Here is a 26,179-nt window from a genome sequence, read left to right as displayed (position 1 = left end):
AACATATCTTGAAGCTATATAGCTAAAATGTTTTATGATATCACTATTAGAGAAGTCTGAAAAGACAAATAACAAACGTAAATTCTGAAGTAATGCCCGAAATAAACGAAGTAGAAATAGAAAATGCAATTAAAGAATTGAAAAGAAATAAAGCACCGGGTAGTGATGGAATTCTGGCAGAAATGTTGAAAGAAGGAGGAGAAGAAGTCATCAGGTACCTAAAAATACTTTTTAATAAATGCCTATTTGAAGGAAACATACCAAGGGAATGGAATACTGCTAACACAATATTAATACACAAAAAAGGGGACAATACAGATCTGAAAAATTATCGTCCAATATCACTACTATCACAACTTTATAAAACATTCACAAAAATAATTACAAATAGATTGACAACAAAGTTCGATGTATATCAACCAGTAGAGCAAACCGGATTTAGAAAAGGGTTCAGTACATGTGACCATCTTCACACACTAAAGGTCCTAATAGAAAAAGTTAACGAATACAATTTACCAATCTGTTTAGCATTTATAGACTACGAGAAAGCTTTTGACAGCATAGAATTATGGGCTATTGAGGAAGCACTGGTCAACAGCAGAATAGATTCTAGATATAGGATATTAATACATAATATATACCAACACGCTGAAATGGTAGTCACGATGGATAACGGAATGAAAACGAGGCCAATAAAAATCAACCGAGGAGTAAGACAGGGAGACACCATATCTCCAAAACTATTTACTGCACTTGAAGACATCTTTAAATCACTAAATTGGGAAACGAAGGGACTGTCGATAACCGGAAAGTATTTAAACCATCTAAGAGATGCAGATGACGTAGTACTAATAGCCGACAGCTGGAAAGAACTGAAGACGATGATCGATGAGCTTCATACGGAATCCATAAAAAAAGGACTAAAAATGAATCTGAGTAAAACTAAGCTAATGTCGAATAAAGATGATCAACCGACGATAACCATCCAAGGAACAAAAGTGGAACATGTAGAAGAATACATATATCTGGGTCAGAATATCAAGGTAAACAAAGAAAACCAAACTACCGAAATAAGCAGACGAGTAAGAATGGGATGGGCCGCATTTGGAAAACTCTCATACATACTTAAAGACAAAAAGATACCCCAAAACCTTCGAACCAAAGTGTTCGATTCTTATATCCTTCCCGTTCTCACTTACGAAGCTCAAACCTGGACATTCACAAAAAAGAACATGGATAAGATTCGAAAAACTCAGCGAGCCATGGAACGACAGGTGCTTGGTATCTCACTAATAGATCGGCAAACGAACGAAGCAATCCGGAACAAAACAAAAATAAAGGACGCCGCGAAACAAGCAGCTAAATTAAAATGGAAATGGGCTGGACACAACGAACGTCTCGAAGATGGTAGATGGAACAAAGAAGTCGGAAACTGGCGACCGTACGATGCGAAGAGACCAAGAGGAAGACCTCAAATGCGCTGGAGCGACGATATCAAAAGAGTCGCAGGACCAATGTGGAAACGCCTAGCACACAACAGGGATGAGGCCTTTATTCGACAATTCGGATTGTCGAAAAAATTAGAGAGCTGAGGTAATTGGTGCATAGATATGTAGATACAAATGAAATCGGACACAATTTTTGTAAAGAGACTGAACTTGCTCGAAAAGACTGGGTAACCTTGTTCTTAAGAGAAACCAAGAAGGAAGTCTGAGAAAACTAGAAGGGACAAGTGTTAACCGAATAATCCTTTAATAAAATCGAGGTCAAGAGATTTTATTCAAATATTGCTTTCATATCAGGTAAATTGGAGTTTCCTGTAGACCGAATGTATAACGTTGGCAAGACAAAGGGACAGAAACAAGTAGGTTGTGCAATCTCGTTCTAAAAAGGAAAGACCATTACCACAGTTTGTGCGATGAGTGTGTCTGGATGATATATCTTATCTATGTTTATCTTCCCCAGGAAGAGGATCAATGCACAACTTAAAAATAAGGGGCCCGATAGCTGCAGAGTATCACTGCTTCGACAATGGCTGGATAAATAACAAACTATTTTATAAATGGTTAAAGCACTTTATATATCATGACCATTCTAATTCACAGTTCGCTGTTTTATCAATACTTGACAATCACATCAATCATATTTCATTGGAGATATATTCATTTTGTAAAGCCAATTTAATTCACCTCGTATCCATACTTCCGCACACTTCAGCCCCTCGACCTTTCATTTTTTAGCTCTCTTAAGGAAGCCTATGCATCCACATGACGAAATAACTAACTTTCAGTTAGCTATTTAACAAAAAAAGGGTATTTAAAAGTTGCTACAATGAAGTCAGGGATTCCGGCCTTAAATCTGCTGTTTTTTATACTTTCAACCCAGATAAATTTAAAGATGAAGATTTTTTGGCTGCTCAACAGTTTCTACTAGTCGCAGAAAATGAAGTAGATGAACATAGAGCATCTGATACCGAGCAAATCGAAGATCAGGTTATTAATGGAAATGGCAATATTACTCCAGAGGCAGTTCCATACGTAAATTTTGAAATTACGTAATTCGTAATTCCTGGAGCATCAAAAGCCAATGTTTCTTTTTCGAATTTATTACCACTACCAAAAAGTCCACACAATCTCAAAAAAAAACTAGAACGTGTACAAAGAAACGATATGAAATCCTGACATCCACACCGATGAAGAATATTCTCGAAGAAGCTGACTTGAGGAGGAAAGAAAGAAACGCGAGGAAGTTAGCTGCTACAAAAAGAAAAAATGTATGTCACATAGGCCAAAAATCAACTCAGGTTAAAAAGATTAAATTTCAAGAATGTGAAATGGAATAATCGGAATATCACATATGTGATGATGATAAACTAAACGATGTGGATCCGACTAGCCCAGAAAACATCTGCCTGATTTGTGGAGAATTCGGGAAGGACAGAATTGTGTTATAAATGTGCATTTTGTTTGGGTTGTGCCTATGCCCCTTGCACTGCGAGAGAAAGTTCCAAGGACTATATATGTGACATAATGTGTTAAATAAATACTCAGTTCAAATTATAAAATGTTTTGTAATAAAAAATCAAACTGTATAATTTTTGTAATTTGCCTAAAATTTTCCATACACATTGTAAAAGTACCCACATAGATGGGTAATTTTGCGTACCAACCAAAAAAATTGAATTGATAATTTCAGAATGTGTATTTACCTTTGACTCTATGTGATTTGTATATGTCTAGGATTAACTTTCGTGAGTTAACTATATCAATTTGAATAGTTTTAACAACTTAATAAACAACAATAAAGACGCCGATTTTGCTTAACTGCGTAGAATTTCCCCACCTTTTCTTATGAATTTTCTTTTATTACTTGTATACGTTATTACATTGTCTCCGTCATCTGCCACTCCTTATTCCCAAATATTTGTACTATGTAAGCCCCTAGTCTATGTAAGTTTATCAATGGTAATGACCATAAAGAATGAGGATAATTTCACGCTCGTATTTTTGTTTTGTTGTCTGTTGCTATCTGCTCGTTGCCATCAACTAGTTTATTTCCCAGCCTGCGTCTGTAGCTTCCGGTTATTTCTTTAATCTTCTTGTATATGTTACACGATTTGTGTAATTGTTGTAGACTTTTCTTTTCACAGCATTTCTCATTCATTAAATCTCTGTGCATCTTGGCATATCTTGTTTTGTCTACAGTTTTAATGATCCTTCTGTTTTCTATTAACTTAAGTGTTTCATCGGCTGTCCAGTATTTTTCCTTTTTTTGGCGATTTTTATTGAGTCCATTTTTACTTATTTGTGATATAATATTTTTTAAGTTCTTCCATTGAATGTTTGCATCCTTATCTTTTCTCAGTTATAGCTGGCAGTAGTTCTTGATTTATCCGTTTTCAACGTAAAATTTTGTTTCCCTGTTAGTCAGTCCATTCAAAACACCGCAGATGACCTAAATATAAAAATATTACTTACTCGAAGCTCGAACATAAAAGTACGTTTAAATTAAATCAAAGTAAGCATTATATTCTAATATTCATAAATAATGTAAGATAGCGAATAAACATTGACAACAATAGCGAACAAAAATTCCGGAACCAAACAACAAACCCCTGAAAATAAATACATATCTTGCATATGTATTTAAACAGCATTTACAGTGCAGAGTTTCCGTGAATACATGTAGTTTGGAAACTGGCTGCAATACCTTTGAGGGTCTACAATTAATGAGACTAAACGTAGTACTATAAGGAGCATCGAGTATAAAACTAATTAGACATCGCATCGGTAATTCTAAAGCATGGATAAACATGATACCTTTAGTAACTGTAAATCAGTGGGTAGATGAGTAAAGCAAGGGGTATTTACTTACACTAACACAGAGTCGTCATATGGTTGACATAAATTGCAATGAGTATAAATTACATAAAATATGACAAATTATTTTATGCGTTGTAGATAATGATATACTTTATTACTTTATAGCGCTTTGGTACAAATTATTTGTGCGTTGTCAATGATATATAAATAAATAAATATAATATATATATATATATATATATATATATATATATATATATATATATATATATATATATATATATATATTGTTCTGAAGCTATTTTCTTGTGGCGTTTCAAAGTAATTACTATTTAAATGGGAATAAGCCACAATTAAAGGTTAAAGTACGTTTATTGACGTTTGAATTTCACTTCGGAGATCGTTCTCAAAATACAAACATTAGTAAATTAAACAAATTTTGTTTTTTTGTTACTTACTGAAAAATTCTTCTAATAATTTAATTTTATCTGACTCATTTATATTGACAATTCAGACATACATTATAAATATACCTTTGAGGGTGGTAAAAAGAGAAAAATCAAAGAAGCGGCTCTAATTATGCTAAATGAGACCAATTGTATCGCAAAATCCTCGGCAGAATGTAGTAGGATCTGGTTACCCATATTAAAAGAGCAAGTTATTAAAAGGAAAATACCAGTATGTATTAGTAAGTCAGTAACATATGGAGCATACATCATTTATGTTTTTTAAATAACAAACACATAAAATCAGAATTTGGTGTTTATTGAAGGTAAACTAAATGCACGACCAAATACTTACCATGTCGGGATAGTATTATTCTGGTTTTTCCCTCATAATTTACTATGGAATCACTAACAGGAGAATTTTACTGTCATCATGACATGTATTTGTCTTTTTAAAGACGAATTGCATGCTATGATCTTTTCTGATGGATATTCTGAAGTTAAAGTTGATTTCATGTAATCAAATGAACTATCTTATAAGTAAAGTCCTCCCAGGAGCGCAACTCAACAATATTGACAATATCATTTTAAAGTCGTCTACTTAAAAATGTATAATCTATGTTTGAATTTTCAATATAAATGAGTCAGATAAAATTAAATTATTTTTCACAGTAACAAAAAAGCAAAATTTGTTTAATTTACTAATGTTTGTATTTTGAGAACGATTTCCGAAGTGGAAATTGAAACGTCAATAAACGTACTTTAACCTTTAATTATGGCTTATTCCCATTTAAAACGATTCTCTGTACATGGCCAAACCAGATTAACTGTTTTGTTTTAACATATTCTGCTTTAAGTCTAACACAAATCATAAACTGGATACTAAGAACAGGCTACTTTCCTGTACAATCGAAGCTAGCGAAAATCATTATGATTTCCGCTAGGAAAACCTTCACATGAGATTACCTCATACTTACCCATCAGCCTACTATAAGTAATATCCAAAGTTGCAGAGAAAGTCATTTCAAAATAGACTGATTATTGGTTTAGTTTTTTAAAATTAAAACTGGATACTAGGAACAGGCTACTTTCCTGTACAATCGAAGCTAGCGAAAATCATTATGATTTCCGCTAGGAAAACCTTCACATGAGATTACCTCATACCCATTAGCCTACTACCAGTTATACCCAAAGTTGCAGAGTAGTGAGAGTCATTGCAAAGTAGACTAATTATTAGTTTACAGAACAACAATATTGTACTTAATCATCACCAAAAACGCGGCATAACTGAAAAATATAATAGAGTGATAGAAAAAAGACAATTAGTCTTCCAGCAAACGAGCATTTGCAATGTCATTTTTCTGGATATCAGTCAAGCATTTGACAACGTCTGGCATTCAGAATTACTATTCAAACTGAAGAAAGCCATCTCTTAGCCGCTATACACGATACTAAAATCATACCTCGAAGAATGAATATTTTACGCAAGATACGAAAAAAGTGTATCCAACATCCACAACATAAATTCAGCAAGGCAGCGTCTTGGCATCAATTCTCTGGACAATCTTTACAGCTGATTTTTCAACTGGAGAAGTATCCACAATCGCAAAATTTATAGATGATATTGTAATTCTGGTAAAAAACCCTTACAAGCAGCTGAAATATTACAACAAAACATACACTTAATTAAAACTGCAGCAGATAGCAACATAGCAATACTAGATCTATTGGTTCTAAGGAATCTAAAGTTCTTCGTGCCATTACTCATGCACCATGGTTTATTCCAAATTTAGACATTAATAGGGACTTAAAGATCGAGACAGTGAAGCAAATCAGCGTTAAAAGCAGTGATAAATATTTTAAACAACTGGAAAAACACCCCAAAGAGTTAGTAGTAAATTTATTGGACAACTTGTTTTAGTTGTTAGCAATAAACTCACTAGGAGTTAATAGTCATTTAAGAATTTTGTCTGTTTCATTCTTTATTTGTCACACTTCTGAGCTATTCATAACTATGCTTTTAATGATGGTTTTGTGAATTCTTCTTTTGTTGGCCTTGTGTATCGTTTGGCCCATGAAATAATATTTAATTATGAGGTAGCCCTGAGTATTCATGTATCTGATACTTTCGTCTAATATACCGTTGTTTGTAATTTGCAAACCTATGTAATTATATTTCTCACATGATTTAATTCGCTGTCTCTCTTCTAACTAGGTTCTGCTGTTCTCTTCCAATATACATGTATTTAGTTTATCCATATTCACCTCTAAACCCCATTCTTTATATATTCTTGTATGAATTTTCGTGTCATACACTCTAGATCATCATATTCTTGGGCCATCACCATCTGATCACGTGCATAACACAGAGTGTAAAGTTCGGTGTTATCCAGGGTAATTCCCGTCCCAAGAAATTTCCTCTACCATGACCCTCTCTCTAGGTATATCTTAAAAAGTGTAGAGGAAAGGCAACATCCTTGCTTTAATCCTTTCGTAAGTGTTATTTTTAATATAGTAAACCTATATCTCCTTAGCTTGGAGATATAGGTTTCTTCAAGTGTATTTCGCAGCTTTTCATAGCCTTATATATCTATTTTACCTCTGTTAACCGTAGTTCTCAGAGGTATGTAGTTCAACGGTTATCACATTTTGGCCTTCAATTATATTGAGAGACTCTGCTTTTAGTTAAGAGCCGCTTGAAATATTGAACTCACTTCTGTCCTGTTATGGTGATATTGCTATAATGTTTTAATCAGTTCCAGCTTTCTCTCTAAATCTTCATTTTTTCTGCTATATCATCCTTTGTATGCTGGCCGATTCTTTTTTATATGCTACTTTAGCGTTGTTCTAAAAGCTTAAGAATAGTTGGTATTTTTTCCTCTATTCTTCAATATCCTTTTCTACTTCATGGTCCCAACACTATGGTTTTGCTCTTATGTCCCTTTTTTCGTACTGTCCCAAAGCTTCCTTTGATTGATTTTCCTCTTTGAGTTTGTTTTTCAGTCTAGATTTGTAACAGTTGCACACTTTCTTGGTCTCAGTTTTGTAAATTGTACCTCTTTTCTGCAGTTTTTGATAACTTTTCCTCTTTCCCTTCCGCTTCATGTGTGCAATCTCTTCTTCCTTAAAATGATATTTTGGATCCTTGAGTATAATGATCACTACTATAAGTTGCTCCTCTAGACACTCTAGCATGTTGAGGGATCTAATATCTGTCATACAAAAAAATTGTACAACCACTTGCCAAGAGGGAATAAAAACTATCCTCTCATACGAATTCTATTGTCATAGTTTATTGAAAATTGGAGTGGCAGAAAGCTAAGGCTGAAAGGATCGTAAAGGAGGAACAAGGAAGGTTAACATACGTGTTTATATCTCGTTATTTATACCTCGAGTGGGGATAAGTGACTCCTCTTACTCTACAAATAAAAATTTGGAGTGAACCGGCAAAGAGACGACATCTGCCTTTGCCCCAAATAGATCTCAATCAGACTCCTATAGGCAATCCTTCAGCACACCAACATAGCTTCCTTTGTCAGGGTAGAGTTTGATGTCGCCTAGATACAAGAGCCTTGAGTATACCAGGGTCAAATAAAAGGTCTATCATGTGTTGGCTGAGGATTTAATTAATGGGAAAGGTACAATGAGACAAATCCAAAGAAAAAGAAAAAATGGACTGAAGTACTATTCACGATGATGATGAAGTTCCCCAGTAATTATTAACTGTCTAGTTTTTGATGTAATATCAGTAAGTCTGTTTTAAACTGTACACACGTTAACTGTAACTGCCATTATTAAACTTAAATATTGTAATTCATTTTTCTTACCTTATACCTCTAGTTTCCTCCGTGGACAAATCAGAAAGATAGGCCAAAACAACTGTAAAATATGTAGTGCCTCCTCCAGTTAGCATTGATGGTATATCACTGATCATAAAGAACCATGGAGATGTGTCAAAACAACTGTTAATGGCTAGTAAAGACATACCAACAGTCATTCCTGAAAAATCAAAAGAAATATATTATGTTATACAAATTTCTTCTTCTTGGCTGGCTTTACAACTCGGGGTGAGTCTTGTTCGCCTCCACTATAGCCTTCCATCTTCTACTATCTTGCGCTTACATTTCCCATTGTCTATAAAATCTATTGTATATAAAAGTAAATATATATATATATATATATATATATATATATATATATATATATACATATTATGTATTAATGGTTGCGATCCACCTTTATCTATTTTCTTTTGTGTTTGCCTTGCGGGTTTTGCCAATAATTTTTTCTTATATATGTTATACTAGTTCTCGCATTAATTAACATCCATATATATATATATATATATATATATATATATATATATATATATATATTTATTATAGCAGTCGTAAACCTTCGACGGTTTTACCGATTTTAATGTGATATTTGGTGTTTTGGATTCCTCTCAGCCTCAGACCATTAGAGTATCCTAAACGATCATGAAAAAAAACTTACTCTTGATCTAAGGCGTAACTTTTGGAACTGGTAACACTGCAACAACTTTCAGAAGAAATTTCAACGTAGGAAGCAAGACGAAGCGGCTCCTGATCATCCTGGAATGTGCTTTTTACTAATAATTTTGGTTACATTTACACAATTTAAGTGGCAAATACTACTTGCGGTTGTTTCTAATCAGTCGATATCATTTCAATGGATTGAAATGAATGACAACATGACAACACCTCAATTATATTGAAAATGATAATAATTGTTTACGATCATTATTTCGGCATGCTTCCTGTCGAATCAATGTGTACGTGTACTATAAAACAAGTAGAAGAATAACTTATCAGATGACATTTTAAAATGACATTTTCAAATCGTGATTTTAAATATGTTTTCAATCCAGAATTGGACCCTAAAAGTCAATATGATCGAGAGAAACCAATTAGTTCGAACAAATGTCCTGATGTTGAACCCACAATAGGAAAAAGATACTAAAACGGACTGACGACAAGCAAGTAACTTGCATTGCTAAACGATTTTCCGGCAAGAGTTCTTCAAGCATTTGCTGGATATGATAAATGACCTAAGTCCTGTCGCCGAATTAAATTTTTAACATTTTGTTAAATGAACGAACGAATGAATAATTTTAACAGCAAATAACAAAGATATAGTACTTAAGCTTAATAATTCAACATCAAATCGTTAGTCCACCGCATTACTTAAAATCTATCAACTGTGTCACAAACGAGACGTGTATTTGGCTTACCACAGCACAATTTATAACTAAAAGTTGGGTCGTTCGTCGCGATAATTAGATATATGAACCAACGATACCTTCATATGTAACAGGACGCAATTCGCCGTGTAAAAACTCATTGGCAATATAATACACGCGACGATACTCAAACCAAAATTCATCGATGAGGAAGTTCTTTTATTCCTAGAGTTCCGATGATACCAACCGATATGCAACCGATACGAATTGAAAGGAATTTAATATCCGATCCGTCTTGTATTCGCCATGCCGATAAACAAATCATAAAACCCCATCCTGAAATTTGTGAACTAAAAATAATTGTTTCTCTCATTGCCAATTGTACGTAGTATGTTGATGTGTAAGCAAACCATCCACTTTGTTCATTGTTGCACCTGGCAACACAATGAAAACTATAGTATATCATAAGGTCCTTCAATGAAAATAATCGACACAGATGCAGCCCATTCAGCAAATGCTTACTTTGTTGTCACGTGAATTAATTCCTTTTTGAACTTTTATTGAACTTAATTAATTGGATCTTAATATAAATTAATTATAAATAATTTACATTAATAAATTAATATAATTCAGTCAACATTTGTTAATTCTAAGGCGGTACGAAGTTCGCTGGGTCAGCTAGTAACTTAATAAATCAAAATTGATTTATATTGTGCCTATAAAGGTCTACCATTGCCTAATTTAAGCAGACCTTGCTTCGGTAAAGGACAGGCAAGAATGCTGTTTTCATCCAACTTTGTCAAATGTGTTTTAAGATCGCAACTCCGTTTCTTCTGTTCTTTTTGTCATCAACTTTTGTATTCACCTGGTTTTCAAAATATTTGCTTATTATAATATATCCCATCATTTTGTCGAATGATATGGCCTATAAATTTCTATTAATATTTTATACCACATTATTTGCAATATTTCTCACTTTGTTTACTTGTGAAATCTATTAGTTTCATTGTTTAGATTATTTTTTAAATAAATTTGGAATAAACTAAATTTGTTATTTGTGTACAAACCTATTACATACGAGAAGCATCATTTCGAGTTTAGATAAATTTCTTGCATTCCAAAGTTGTCATAAACAAAGCGTTTGCAACTGTAAAAAAGAAAATTCCCCGTAAAAGACATTTTATAATTGCCTCTGCTTGCTTTATCGAAGGCGAAGATAACGTCCAATGAGGGAAGTTAAAAACCTCATGAGCTGATGAAACAAAAAGAAGAGACAACTTATTATTGGTTGTGGCGAAAATGTCACGTAACTTATAATATATAATAGTGGGAGAGTATTTTTTAAATTTTAATGAATGTTTGCTGAAATCGTAAAGTTTTGCAAATTTCGAATAAATATTAATTTTTCTTAAGAAAAAGAAAACAATTTTATTAAATCGTGTTCGTTTATGGCCGTAGATGGCACTTTTATAACTATCTACTTAAAGTGGGAAATAAGCAGAGGAATTCGTTGGCCGTTCTGTGTGTGAATTTGTATCTTCCTGGATCTCTGACGATGCAGGGTTATGCTGAAATAACGTTATTAGATCCCGATTCGATACCGATTCTTACACGGAACGTTGACGAATTGTACTCTATAGCGCATATATATAAAGCGATAACAAAGCTTTTGCGGAAATCGTAAACTAATAACAGTTAAGCTGGTACTGACATCTAATACGGAAACAACAAAAAAAATAACTAAGAAGAGACTAGAAGCCATGAGATAAAATAAGGAAGACAGACCAAGGAGAAATGGGGAGATAATATAAACGATATTAGACAAAAAGACGATTGAAAAAATGAGAGCAATAAGTGCAGACAGAAAAAACTGGAAGAAATGGATGAGCAACAAATATTAAAATAAATATTCCGACGCTGAACGGCATAAGAATTCACATGACGAAGGAGATTTGCCTATTAAGATCTAAAAAACACCTGCAGATATTATCTCGCAAATAATTTTGCTGTAGTTCAAAAATTAATCTATATAAAAATATCAGGTCAGAAATTCATGTTGCAATCATATGGCTATTATACTTTTTGTAAATTAAAATATTAAGAGACTATCATATTCTTTTAATGTCAAGAACAGAAGAAAATCAAAACAGTTACTAATGAACAGAAAATGAGGGTCTTGGAACGAATCAGAGAGAGAGAAAGATAAATCTTTTTATGACAAAGATAAATCGATTTTGAATTACTACATTGTCCCATAAACGTAATGGTCTCCTGGTGATGAATATATTAAATATTAATCTTGTTGGTGACCTGCTAAATTTGCTAATGGCATAATTAGGGGTGATTGAAGTGATATGTTCTTGCATATTTATGAAAATCTTATATACTCGATTGATACATTTTAGAAATATTTAACCGATATAAGGCGAGATTATTAACGATAAATCAAAGTATTTAATAACTGGAGAAGAACTGTAGTAAGAGATCATGAAAATATCGGCCTGAGGTAGAAAGAGGTTGAACAGGTGTACCCTCTTGATGATTGATTGGAGGTTACACAAAGAACGGTACTAGGCTCGGGCTTCAGTCTGGTAGAGGTATCTTGGTCGGGGTTCTTGTTACAGCTCAAATATCACGGATCAATTAAAGAAGTACTTACGACACAAAGACAAGAAGTTAGAAGAGAAGATAAGAGATAAGAGAAGAAAAGTTATTTGGGCACCACCCTATTTTTAGAGGAACAGGGAAACCTTAAGGCACATAGAAAAGGATGACGAGAAAGGTAAGGTACAGCTAGAGAACTCACGCGAGAATAAAGTAAACCGTGAGAGAAAAGGTATCGGAATTATGCGGTACACTCCTAATATTTCGACACATATACTCAAAATATACGATCAAACAAATAATAATATAATTCAATAAAAAATGCCTGGAAGAGAAACACAAAAATATAAATTCAAATTGTATAAAAAAATATAAAAGAAATAAAAAGCAAATAGTTCTTTAACAAAATTATATTTAGGTATATTTGTTAAAGTAAATGTACTATGCCAAATTTTATTGAACAGTTAAATGGCATGATTATTGCGTAACTGATTATTAATTACAAACAAAAAATATCTCTTTGAAAATTAGTTATAAATAATTTAGTATCCTCAAGAACTAGTAAAAGGTAAGGAACATTATAATTATATCTACGTCAATATTTGGCAAGCAAGTGAATTTTATGCCTTGAGGATACCTAAACATGAAGTTACTAGGTTTTTGATCGTGATCACTTCAAATCTAAGAATAGAATTTATCAGAAATATAATCTACATATATAAAATAAATGGTACGTTATTTATACGTATATATTATCCTGTATTTTTATACTCAGTCAGACCAAACCTCCATAAATAAGAAGGTACACTGAACTGGAGTCATAAATCAACTTCTAAAGATTTCGTTATCACGGTTTAGTCAATAAAACTGATACTCACGAAACAGGTGTATTCAGATAATGGTATGACGTCCTTAATAAGGCACTTGACTTCGGTCCGTACAACAGGTAGTTGGAATGACACGACCACAATAAATTGCGGTCTTCCTAACGTAATCCCTTAGATTGTCTGTTAGGCCGACGAAAAGAGGCAGCTAGACATCGGTACTACAGGTGGTTGAGATAACATAAAGATGACTGATGATCGAGGTGAACTAACGTTGCGGTGAATGTTTGAATAGTGTACACGTATGGACGGTGTATAATAGGAATCGGTGTAAAATCTGAACGGCAAACAGAAGTGACTTCAATTGGAAGACGTCTGTTTGACAAAAGAGAAAATAATTGATATAAGACACACTGTGTAAAGATAAATAAGGGTGAATTGAAAATCCACTTACCGCCGATTGTAGAAGATAAGACCGCTTGCCACAGGAACCAACTTGGAAATGAATATCGGATTGTGAACTTAGAAGGGCTTAGACAAGCGAAGGTTGAAAATAGGGAGGGGATATTGGCTGAAGGATGCCACGCGAAATTGACATTAAATAGCCGGGCTACTGGGGTTCATTTTCATAGCTTTTACCAATGGAAAGTAAACTTTCTACGAAAAACAACTCTTCTGTTTTTCTAAGAAGGTAGCTCGGAGATTTCACAATAGGTCCTTTTTCCTTTGTTATTAGGAAAGGTTTTTATGTACCAAAACAAGATAAAAAGAAGAAGGAGCATTTGGCGAAGTTATTTCTTTGTAAAAAAAGGCGTAACGAATCGCTCGGTAGTGTCGGTTATTTGAGGAAGGTATGCAGGCATGGGCGGCGTGAAAATAATTTACTAAAGGGAATAATTTAAAGAAATTATGAACATGCTTCACAGGGAGTAAAGACTTATAGGGGAAATTTCGAAGCAATAAAACAGAAGAAGATAAGCTGATCTAGCCAATCAGCTATATTTCACTTTTGGCTAAGAAATAAGAAGGCAGTAGAGAGATAGAAACGGTCTGGGAACAACGGACACAGTATTTGGGGTAAATGGTCTGATATAATGATGCCTTGATATGTGCGAGGTTAAATGGCACGCTTCAAAGAGTTCGGAAAAAACTTTTGACTGAATCCAAATTAAACAAAATAAAGAAGTTGTAAGTATTCTTGAGGAAAATAAAGTAGACCGTGAATATCTAAAAAATTGTTTTACAATTTTATCTATATTTCTTTATCTATAAAAGTTCTACAAGTATGCACACTTTCTTCATTCTACAATAACATCTACACCGAAGTATTAATATATAATAATATATATTTCAGGCAGCTTTATCGGAAGCTACGGCAGGTAATTGTGGTCAAGCACGAGTAATGATAGTGATAATACTATATTTTTGTTCCAAAGACTTGAAAGGTTTACAAGACATAGTACAACATATATAAATATTTATATATATATATATATATATATATATATATATATATATATATATAGTAAAATTTCACTATTTGGAAGAGTGATTTCATCGTTTAAACGCCGAATGTACTTAAATTTAAATGTATTCAGCGGCCCCTGAAAACTACCCGTTTAATTTGCGTTTTCTCATCAGAAATCATAGAATGTATAATCAGTACATTTATTTGTGCTTCTTTATAGCAGACGTAACCACAAGATGCCGTACAGTGTAGCCGATTCTTGTTCACAAGTAGAAGTTATGGTCATATAAACCTGAATTCTTCGACGCAGCAATTATTACCGACAAAAATTCCAAAAAAATGAGTTTTTTCAATAGTAAAAATTGAGCACAAAGTTGTATTGAAATAAATTTTATTTACATGTTCAGTTTTTTACATATTTAAGTTTATAAAATAATAATTGATATGCTGCTGATGTGCTGGCGGGAGTGCTTCTGTTGCTTTTTTTTGTGATTATATATTTTGCGGTTCAAGTTTGTGGTGATAATCCTAGTGTTATTCGTTTGTCGTTTTATAGTAAATTTATAATTATATTCTGTGTATATTAAAATATACATGGAGGCGAATGGAGAGATCAATGCTGGACCTGACCTTGAAAGATCGCGTGAGAAATGAAGAGATACGCCGACGAACTGGCGTAGATGATATTATACTGCGAATCAATAAACAAAAGTGGAGGTGGGCTGGACATGTTGCTAGAATGGAAGACGGAAGATGGACGAAGAGATTATTGGAGTGGAGACCAAGAGCCGACAAGCGAAGTCGAGGCAGACCACCCACCCGATGGACCGACGACCTAAGGAGAATAGAAACAAACTGGATTGCAGCAGCTAGAGATAGAGAGAACTGGAGACGTTTGGAGGAGGCCTATATCCAACAATGGATGTGAAAATGGGGCTGGATGATGATATTAAAATATAATGGACGAACAACCGATTTGTTCCATGAGAAGATAGCAAAATGTTAACGTCAGAAGAGAAGGTAGTGATACGATATGAAGGAATTGAATTATACTGAGCTGTATTCATGTGCCTAAAAATACATCGGAAAATAAAAAGCAAGTAAAACGTAAAACTAGAGGTAGAAAAAACATTGTTTTGGATGACGAGACAAGACATTTTATTTTCGGAGTAAAATTCCAACACTGAAAAAATTTCTCAAGTGCTCGAAAACAATTACTTTTTATCCAAGATATCTCGTAGGGTATAAATCAGAACTATGCGCGAAATGAACGTTCGATATGTAAAATCAGAAAAAGTGTGTTATTAGAAAAAAAAAAGAAATTATTGTGTGGAGAAGAAAATATTTTAAAGAAATACGCACAGTTCGCAGCATTGAACGGAAAACATATTATTTGGATGAAACCTGGATTAACGAAGGTCATACAGTTGGAAAAAATTGGCAAGATTTAAATGTCAAAGGTAAACGCGAAGCATTTATAGAAGGATGCTTTACAGGAATAAAAGCTCCATCAGGAAAGGGACGACGTTTAATCATCATCCATATAGGAAGTGATACAGGGTTGATGATGGTTTGCTTTAATATGAGTCAAGAAAAATAGGAGATTATTATGAAGAAATGACTTCCGAAGTATTTGAGCGTTGGTTTAAGAGAATCTTAACAAAATTAGTCGGGTAGCATCAATAAGCTTTCTACAAATTTATTTGTTTTTTTATAGCTTTTTGTAACAATAAAACACTGAAAACTTTGTTTTCGAAATTTCCACAAAATTTATTATAAAATTTTATCACTACAGCTGTTTCGGCAGAGTACCTTTCTCAAGTGATCTATTTTTGGTATGCATTTGGTATGCACAGTATAGTCTTTAACCAAACAGGTTGAGGAGGAGAGAACTGTTTGTCTCAAGTTGGTTAAAGGCTATAAAGTGGTTTCGTTAAAGACTATAAAGTGTAAATGCATACCAAAAATAGATCATTTGAGAAAGACACTCTGCCGAAACAGCTGTAGTGATAAGATTTTATAATAAATTTTGTGTAAGTTTTGAAAACAAAGTTTTCAGTGTTTTATTGTTACATAAAATGAATTTTCATCAAGTAACGGACGAACCATCAATTATAGATTTTTGCTTATGGCATTCTGTATTTTTAGAGGAATGTAGGGAATAAGCCACAAAATATATTCAAATGTTTAAATTACTGACGTTTCGATCTCTATAAAGAGACCGTTTTCAAATATATAAATGATAGATATATTTATTTTTTATAGCTTTTTGCTAGTGGAATTCTGTATTTTTAGGAAGAATTTTGAAAATAAGCCACAATATATCTATTTACATGGTTAATTTACGGACGTTTCGATCTCTATTCCAGAGACCGTTTTTAAAGTTATAAAAAAAAAGAAAATAGATAATATAAGATTATATAAATAATATTATATAAATATATAATAATAAACAAATAAAATAAATGTAACTATCGTGTATATGTTTGAAAACGATCTTTGGATATAGAGATCGAAACGTAAGTAAAAACCTGTAAATAAATTTATATGTGGCCTATTTCGAACAAATAATATTTAAAAAATATAATATAATTAACGTTGAAATAAAAGTGAGTGTACGCCACTCTAAGGAGAATAAAAACAAACTGGATCGCAGCAGCTAGAGATAGAGAGAACTGGAGACGTTTGGAGGAGGCCCATATCCAACAATGGATGTTAAAATGGGGCTTGATGATGATGATGATGTACGCCACTGGATTTTCATACGTCTTTCCCCACTCCTCTGTCTTCAAACGATGAAATCACTCTTCCAAATAGTGGAATTGTATGTGAAATATATGCATACGTGCGAACATTAGAACGTGAACTAGAAATAAACCAAAAACAACAAACAAAAAAATAATGCCCTTATTAAAACAACCAAAAAATGTAGATAATCTGGCATCAAATCACGCAACGATATAAGGCTTAACAACGCATAAATTGTTAGAAACTTGGTTAACGAAAAGTAGAGGTCAAACAAATGAAATTAGACGAATAGATTTATTTTATTTAGTGAATGTATTATTTATAATACAATATTAAAAGATAACACATATGATATATAAAACAATACTCAAACTTTTAACTGCTTTTAAAACATATTGTAACGTAAATTAAACCTGGTAAACAAAGTAGTCCAGAAGTTGGAAATTACTGTGGAAGAATCCCAGGTTAAATACGTTCACCAAGCAAACCGGCACTCAGGTGTTTTAAAGGGCACAATGGCGAGGTTTGGGATGTGGATCTACAGATCCCTAAACGGAACAGGGGAAACTGATGTCAAAAAGAGTAAAAAAGAGAATCATACTAACTGAAAGAAAATAAACGAAAACAATAGAACTGAATAAAAAAAATCTCCTAGGAGAAAACATATCCCAATCATGTACTCCATCTAATCCCCATATATCATTTCCTTCTCACACATCGACCAGAAGGTCGTTACATATTCCTGACGGAGGGCAGCAGCGACCGGCAGTATCAACATAAGACACATAGGAAATGATCCTGGACCAGCTTATTATTGGATTTTTCATAAGCGGAGTTGTATCAGCAGAATGGTTGTGATATTACGATGCAATAAGGCAGGTGAATCCATGCATTACCAGTCTCAAGAAAGTTATGCGTGATGTCCAAGAGAATGCCTCGGATGTTGTTGCGGAACCCGAGTGACGACACACGCTACCTTCAGTCCGGGTCAAAAAGTACGAAACTGGCCACCGGCCACGCGAATGTTAGTGATCAGGCATCGTGTGGAAATTCTGCTACTGATCCTCAAAAATTAAAACTCAGAAAATTAATTAATATCTTTGGATCAAAATCTGTGGATCAGCTAAAACGCATTGGATAAAAGAGCGTCATATTAAAATACATAATGGCAGTTGTGTTTACATCACTGGCGGTGACACCAAGAACTATGCAGGTATTACCATTCTGGTCTCACCAGGATTACAAAAATCTGTCGAATTCAAAGCTGTGAGCGATAGAATAGTTCTCCTTGAACTGGAAGGCAAACCACATAATAATCCTGTGAAACAGAAACACTGGATAACATATGAAACTTTTGGAATAATTGAGAATAGAAGAAATTTTTGTCAAAGTGGTATACATAGTGAAAGGGAAAAAGTTAGTTTAAAAAACCTAAACAAAACAATAAAATAAAGATTCAAAGCTGATAAACAACAATACTATCACATTATATGTAAAAAAATTGGGAGATACGATTAAAATAAAGCTAGAAAATGGGCCGTTAAAGACCATACAGGCACCATGAGAACCTAAAAAGAAGATATAGCAAAGACATAGAGATTATATTGCCGGGATCGACATAAAGATAATCAATGTCAAGACCTTGTCTACCAAGCTCTTGAAGATATCGAAAAAGAACCTAATATACTCGAGAATCAAATAATACTGGCGATCAACAAACTCAAGTATAACAACGCACTAAGTCCAAATATGATAACAGCTGAAATGCTCAAAGCTACAGAAGAAACCGGAATAAAACTGCTTCACTTGATCTGTAACAAAATATGGCATTCCAAGCAAAAGCTGACGACTAAACAAAATCTACAAAAACGACAATACATAAAAAAGGCAGCTTCCATAAATGCGAAAATTATAGAACCATCTCCCTTATCTCACATGCCAGCAAATGAATGCACATAATCACTGAACGATTGACAACTTTTCTACAAAGAGAAATACTCCTAGAGCAAACCAGATTTACCAAAGGTAGAGGTACTCTAGAACACCTTGTGAGCATAAGACAAATAATAGAAAAATCTAGGGAATTCATTATCCCACTATACATTTGTTTTATAGATTATCACAAAGCGTTCGGCAGGGTCAAATAGCAAAACTTATGGCAGATACTAAAAGTAGACGTACCACAACACTTAATATATCACTTATAACGGAACTACATGAACACGCTACTGGAATTGTTAAAGTTCTTGACACACTCTCAAACAAATTCCATCGAGAACAAGGTGTCAGACAAGAATGTATACTGTCTCCACAGTTATTTAATATACATGGGGAGCATATGATAAGAAGAGCGCTTGAAGGATGGAAAAAGGGCATCTCAATAAGTGGCCGAAAACTAAACAATCTACTTTTTGCAGACGACACAGCCCTTCTTGCAAATTGTCAAGAAGAGTTCATTGATCTCATTCGACTGGTTAAAACCGACAGTCAAATATTTGGTCTGCAGTTAAACATATCAAAAACTAAGATCATGATAATGAATAGATAGATTACATAACAATCATCCACACACAACCACTACAGGAAGAAATAAAACGTAGATGTGATCTAGCAAAAGTCGTTGTAGTAAAGTTAGCTAAAATTTGGAAAGACTCAAAATTTCACGAACCTTAAAAATAAGGTTGATCAACTGCTTAATATTCCCAACACTGACATACGGATGTGAATCTTGGACCCTACGACAAGCGGAAATAAGAAAGATAGACGCCACTGAAATATTTTGTTGGAGAACGGAATAATTTCAACAATGAAAATACTTTGGACATGTTATGAGAACAGACACGGAAAACATCGAAAGACTTATTATCTCAGGAAAGGTAGAAGGTCGAAATCTTTAAAGACAGACAATATACGACATCACTATGATCACTACACTCCCTCCGGAAGGTCAGGACTGAAGAGAGATATAAAAACATTGATTATGAACATAATTAAGGGATATATCCGATAAGAAAACCACTGTATCACTGCACTGCACTAGGTACATGTAGAAGAAAATAAAAATAATAACAGGTAGGTATATTTCCTTTTGCATCGGTCAACATCAGAAAATATTCAGCATCGCAATTGAATCTGATGTGACAGGTAATAAAAAAGGTACAGTGAATTGTGCATTCACCACAATTGAAGATGAACCAATCTGCACTAATTTAATCTTTATTACTTATTTCGTTTTGTTTCCTGGGTTGCTACATACTTTGAATTAACTCGTACTATTTTATTGACTCCACTATTCTTGCTACCACTATGCCAGACATTTTTGGCAAATGGTCTCCAGTCGGACTTTTTGGAGGCCCAACAAGTGGCCTTTTCGCTGCACAGACGAAAAATGTCGTCCAAAAAAAATTCTTTCTCACACATCCCCGTTCTATCAGCAGAAAAATTCCCCCACAGTCTATGGTTAGAGGAATTTGACAGAGGCATCTGGTAAATGTAAACAACTACTTATGATTCTGCTAGCGATATTTTCCAATGCAAATAAATGATTGGATTTTGTTTATTCCAATCGGCGATTTTGAGACACAGTTCTAAAATAACGCAGATCACTAAGTACTTAGAAGATTTACGGAGAAAGTGATTTACTCAAGGCAATTTGGGCTGGATACATAAACATTTAAATTGTGTTTATCCTTCAGATTCTTAGACGCAATTCAAATAATTATAAAAAGTATCTGTCGGATATTTGAAAGACGTGTATTAAAACCTTATACAGGATAAAAGAAAAATACTACAATGCTTTTGGCCAATGCTTTTGAAAGGTTGTAGCTAAGTTTAAAAAATATAAGACTATATACGAATCCCTGACCAACGTAATGATTTAACAACATTTGAGATAAAAGTATGAGACTACATAAATCTAGTTATAGTCAATGAAATACTTTTTGCATATTTGAAAAACGACTGTTTGATAGAGTTTTAAAACTCAACCTATCTTTATCCTGTATTACTTTTACATTGTTGATAGATTTATTATTTCGCATTAATATTACAAATTCAATAAAAAAAGTTCAATTTGATTTAAATGATTAACTACATTCCCCCAACTTTAACTGACAAATCCAATATTGTCCGAAAATGGAGCTGATGTAAATGGCGTGAATAATTGGTTTGTGTCAGTCAAAATTGACAGTCGTATTAATTTAGTTACAATGTTAAAGAGGGAACAATTTACACTGACAAAGTGGTATTTTGCAAATTGGTATAATTTTCGTTATTCGAGTGGTTAACGTAGGAAATTTCCCCCATAGTTTGTTGTAAATGAATAACTTAATTTGGTAATTGTACCAACTTGGAAGTTACTTTTATTTAAGTTTTATAAATAAAATTTTGGATTTTAGCTATTTGAAGAACTGTTTAAATTAAATTGGATGCTGTTCAAAATACTTTTGTAATTTGTAAGCTAAAGCATTTAATAACCTGAACAAGAACGTATTAAAAGGGAATATTATGAACATTGTAGAGTGTAGTAAATACACTATAAGATACACTATAATAAAAAGAGCTATAGGTAGGGTGCAAACTTACCTATATATCTAGGTTTTATAGAAGAATATTAAGGAAACAAAAAAAATGATACAGTAGGAGGGAGTACTGTAAACTAGCGTGAAGCTTTATATTATGTTGTCTGTATTTTTACCAGTTAAATCTTATTTTTAAAATTGAATACGGAAAATTTATTATTTATGTTTTTTTATATATTTCAATAAAATTAAAAAAGTTTTCATGTTGTATAACGGACTCTCCTCTTTGCGTTAATGGACTCTTCCAACTGTTTACTGTGATTGCGAATAAGGAACCGCTATTTTGTGGCGCTACTTCCGTGGCACTCGCCTCAGCATTTCACTATAGAGAAAAAGTGATACAACTCCAGTATAGAAGAAAGAGCATAGACACAATTAAAATAAAACATTGTGTAGGACAGTTAGACAATACAAGAGAGGTTTGTCTTTAAGGACACCCAACTTTGTTCGATATTAAAATGAATAATTGCTCACCACCGAAAATAAAATAATTGAAAGATAGGCTGAATGTTTTAAAAAACTACTGAGTATTCGGAGAGCCATTGATAAAAAATAAATAGGAATAATCCCACCAAGCCTAGAAGAAATTAGCAATGCTATCAAAACTTTATAAAACGACAAATATCCGGATTTGGACAATATACGTTAGAAGAGATAATTTTTATGAAATAAAATTAAAAATGGGTCATGAATTTATAAGTAAAATCAATCAAATAATAGTAAAAGCTCGGAAACAATAAATATTGGAGAAAAATTGACGTGGTGCTACTATTATACCAATACATATAAAAGAAAAAAGGTACGAATTACAGACGAATTTCACTAATCACTACAACCTAGAAAATACTGAATTTGATTCTGCTAAAGATATTACTACCCTTTGGCGAAAAAATAGTCGGTGACTACCAGTGTGGCTACAGGTCTGAAAGGTTGACAATTAATCACCTAGAACTATGAAAAGCAATGGTTGAAATGAATATACCCAAGACACTGGCTAATCTAATGTGAATTAGCACTATTATTTGCACAAGTTAGAATCGAAAAAAAAAAGCATTAAATGTTTTCTACGTTAACTCTGAACTAAGGTAGGGAGGTCCGCTGTCTCCATAGTTATTTAACCCAGCAATCCCATCAGAAAAATGTATTCAAAGAATAAACCTGACATATCCGCCGGAAATAGATCTTTATTTGCAATTTAACATTTAGAGAGGTCAAAACTTCTCTCACGAAGTACCAAAATTAAAATCTAGAAGACCATGAAACGCGCAAAAATAGCGTACGGAAGCATGAAAATTAGCAAAAAAAATTAATAAATTACTGTTGTGGTGTTGCATTTTTAAATTCCATTCTATATAAGGTTTTAATCTACGTATTACAAATCTTCAAAAAAGAAGCACTTGAATTTCGAACGAGAAGACATATTATGAATGTTTGTTTAGACAGGCTTAATTGCACCGAATAATCACTGCTTAGATAGTCTTAATTACACCGCTGTGTTTGTAATAACTGCGTCTTAAAACCGTCGAATGGAATAAACAAGATCGAATCATTTATTAACATTGAAAAAAGCCGATGCGGCTGGAGATCCAAAGTTGTGTGAATAATCATCGCAGAGACGAATTATTTTTGAACTCATTGTCGCTTAAGATCATGAACAAGTCAAAGTTCTGGCATTTTTCGAAAGGTACTGAGGTTATCTTAGTACCATCAATTTATAGTTTAACCCATTTGAGAGTCAAGTAACAATTTCTGTCTTCGTTTCTTCGCCAGAGATTGGGGTGAAAGTTTTTTGTGATTTCATTGTTGAGAAATCTACTATGGTTTCCTTAACATTTCCCACTTGCTTGTTTATTGGAGTGGATGCGATGCAGCGTCTATAATTTATCAATTTGTTCGTTGGGAAGCAGTTCTATTAAAAGAACCTGCTTCCTGAACCTGAAGTCTACAGTCAAAGCAAGTATAATGAAACAAAGAAATTCACAGTAAGTTTTTACTTTTTTTATCCTGCTTCAGCAGATTATTACTCAGATGAATATTTCCATATGTACTTAGTGCAGTGCAGTGCTACAGTGTTTTTTAATGGGGTATGTCTCTGTAATTTTTTGCGTGTTTTGATTACTATTGTTTTTTATATACAATACTACATTTATAGGTAAGGTTGATACTAATAAGAGGAAAATTTTCTACATACATATCATGATATGAAAATGATCAAGATAAATTTTAATTCTTTATTTTTTTATATAAAATTTAACATTAATGTTCACGTTTTTTAAAGATGTAAAAAGGTATTAATTAGTAATGTTTCTGTTTGTAAGATGTAAATTTATATGTCCAGTTAAATATATGTTTCGGCTAATAATAAATATAGCTTGTAGAAATATGTATAGTGAACAGAGTATTTTTAATTTCTTTTACAATCTTCTCTTTTCTTTTGGACCACATAATTGCGTAATTGCTCATAATGGCAAATGGTAAATTATATATAGCCCTTGCAGATATAGCAACGAGAGATTGGAGGCGCAGATACAACAAATAAGATACTATATTCGGGTATTCTAAGATGGGCAGGACATGTGATATAGAATAGTAACAGCGGATTTATATACAATGTGTTTTGGGAAAGACCAGATCAGAGAAAAGTCGTAGAGCGGTTTAAAAAAGCTGAAAAGATGCATTCAAAGTGTATCTGGAGAAAATGGGATGAGACAGTGGGAAATGGTGGCACAAGACCGTAAAGAGTGGAATAGTAATCAAGCCAGACTTGATGAATGAAGAGTTTTAAGCCATTAATAATGATAATGGTACACGATTGGTTCTTCCTGAGGTTTTCTCTGCAACTGCTGCAAACATTATGAAAGGAGATGTCGCAGCGGTCATAATCTGCTGTCACTCACTAATATTAATTATTAAATGTTTTCTCCACCCAAATCTGTCGGTTGGTTCGAATCGTTATTAAAATTTTTTAAGTACTGTATCATATACAGACATATGGGGTACAAATGGGGACACCGCTGACTACGGTTATTGCAAAAATAGATTCTTTAAACCCTAAAAATCGTCATAAATATAGTAAATAACAAAAATATTGTATATTAAGTTATATAGTAAGTTTTAGTAAAGAAATTGAGTTAAGCTCTGTGCCCAACGGAAAACTTGGACACAGAGTATACCGAAAATAAAGGTACAGGGACAGTTATAGTACGTCCACGATATCTTTTCCCATGCATGAAATTATTTACGAATTACTTTTGCCAATAGAAATCACAATAAGTTAAACAAGAATCAACAATATGGCATGTCTTTGATACCTTGTTTACTGTAAATTTTGACGTTTATAATTTTCATTGACAGTGACATTAGCTCATTTGTCGTGTTTATTGATTTATTTGAATTTTTTTTTTTGGTTTTTCAAATTATTTAACTTGTAGTCTTTGGGCACAGAATAATAAACAATCAGAATGCCCACTCTGCTTGAAAAAATAAGTACGCGCATCTCGTTCGCGCAGACGGAATCAGCCATGTTTTAAACGGAACCAGTGCTGTTCAGTGACATTTTATCTGGTGTGCATTAGAAAAATTAACCCGGTTTAATTTATTTACGGCAACTATAGACATAATATATGTACTATTTTATTCGTACTTTTAGTTGAAGAATAGATTATATTATTTCAAATGTACTAAATTATTACTCTCTAAAAATTTAAATTACAGTTTTGTCGTAGCTTGTCACAAATTTCTCAATTCGAGTCTATGTTTCCGTTTAAAATATGGCGATCGCGTGCTAACACACTTCAAAGGCGGTATCTGAGAGTTGGCATTCTGATTGTTATTTATTCTGTGCTTTGGGTATGTCATTTGAATTATATATTTTCAAGCATAATTATTGTTAGAACGACTAACTGTTGCTCTCTTAATTTGATTATTTCCGGTAAGTATTTATTTTTAAGCTAATAAGAAAAGTAATATTTTCTAATCTACAAA

The 26,179-nt window shown here is 33.2% G+C and overlaps 1 protein-coding gene across 1 annotated transcript in view; it reads right to left on the bottom strand.

Annotated features, from left to right (window-relative positions):
- The window catches only part of LOC140436029 (probable peptidoglycan muropeptide transporter SLC46), an 85,438-nt gene that overhangs the window by 36,912 nt on the left and 22,347 nt on the right, over positions 1-26,179 (bottom strand). The window contains exon 4 of the mRNA XM_072524741.1: positions 8,596-8,767. Coding sequence (XP_072380842.1) covers positions 8,596-8,767 — 172 coding nt within the window. The remainder of the gene's footprint in view (positions 1-8,595; positions 8,768-26,179) is intronic.

Source organism: Diabrotica undecimpunctata, chromosome 3, assembly GCF_040954645.1.
Source record: "Diabrotica undecimpunctata isolate CICGRU chromosome 3, icDiaUnde3, whole genome shotgun sequence".
Lineage (NCBI taxonomy): Eukaryota > Metazoa > Arthropoda > Insecta > Coleoptera > Chrysomelidae > Diabrotica > Diabrotica undecimpunctata.
Note: the sequence above shows the minus strand (reverse complement) of the source record. Positions and strands in the feature narration are given on the sequence as shown.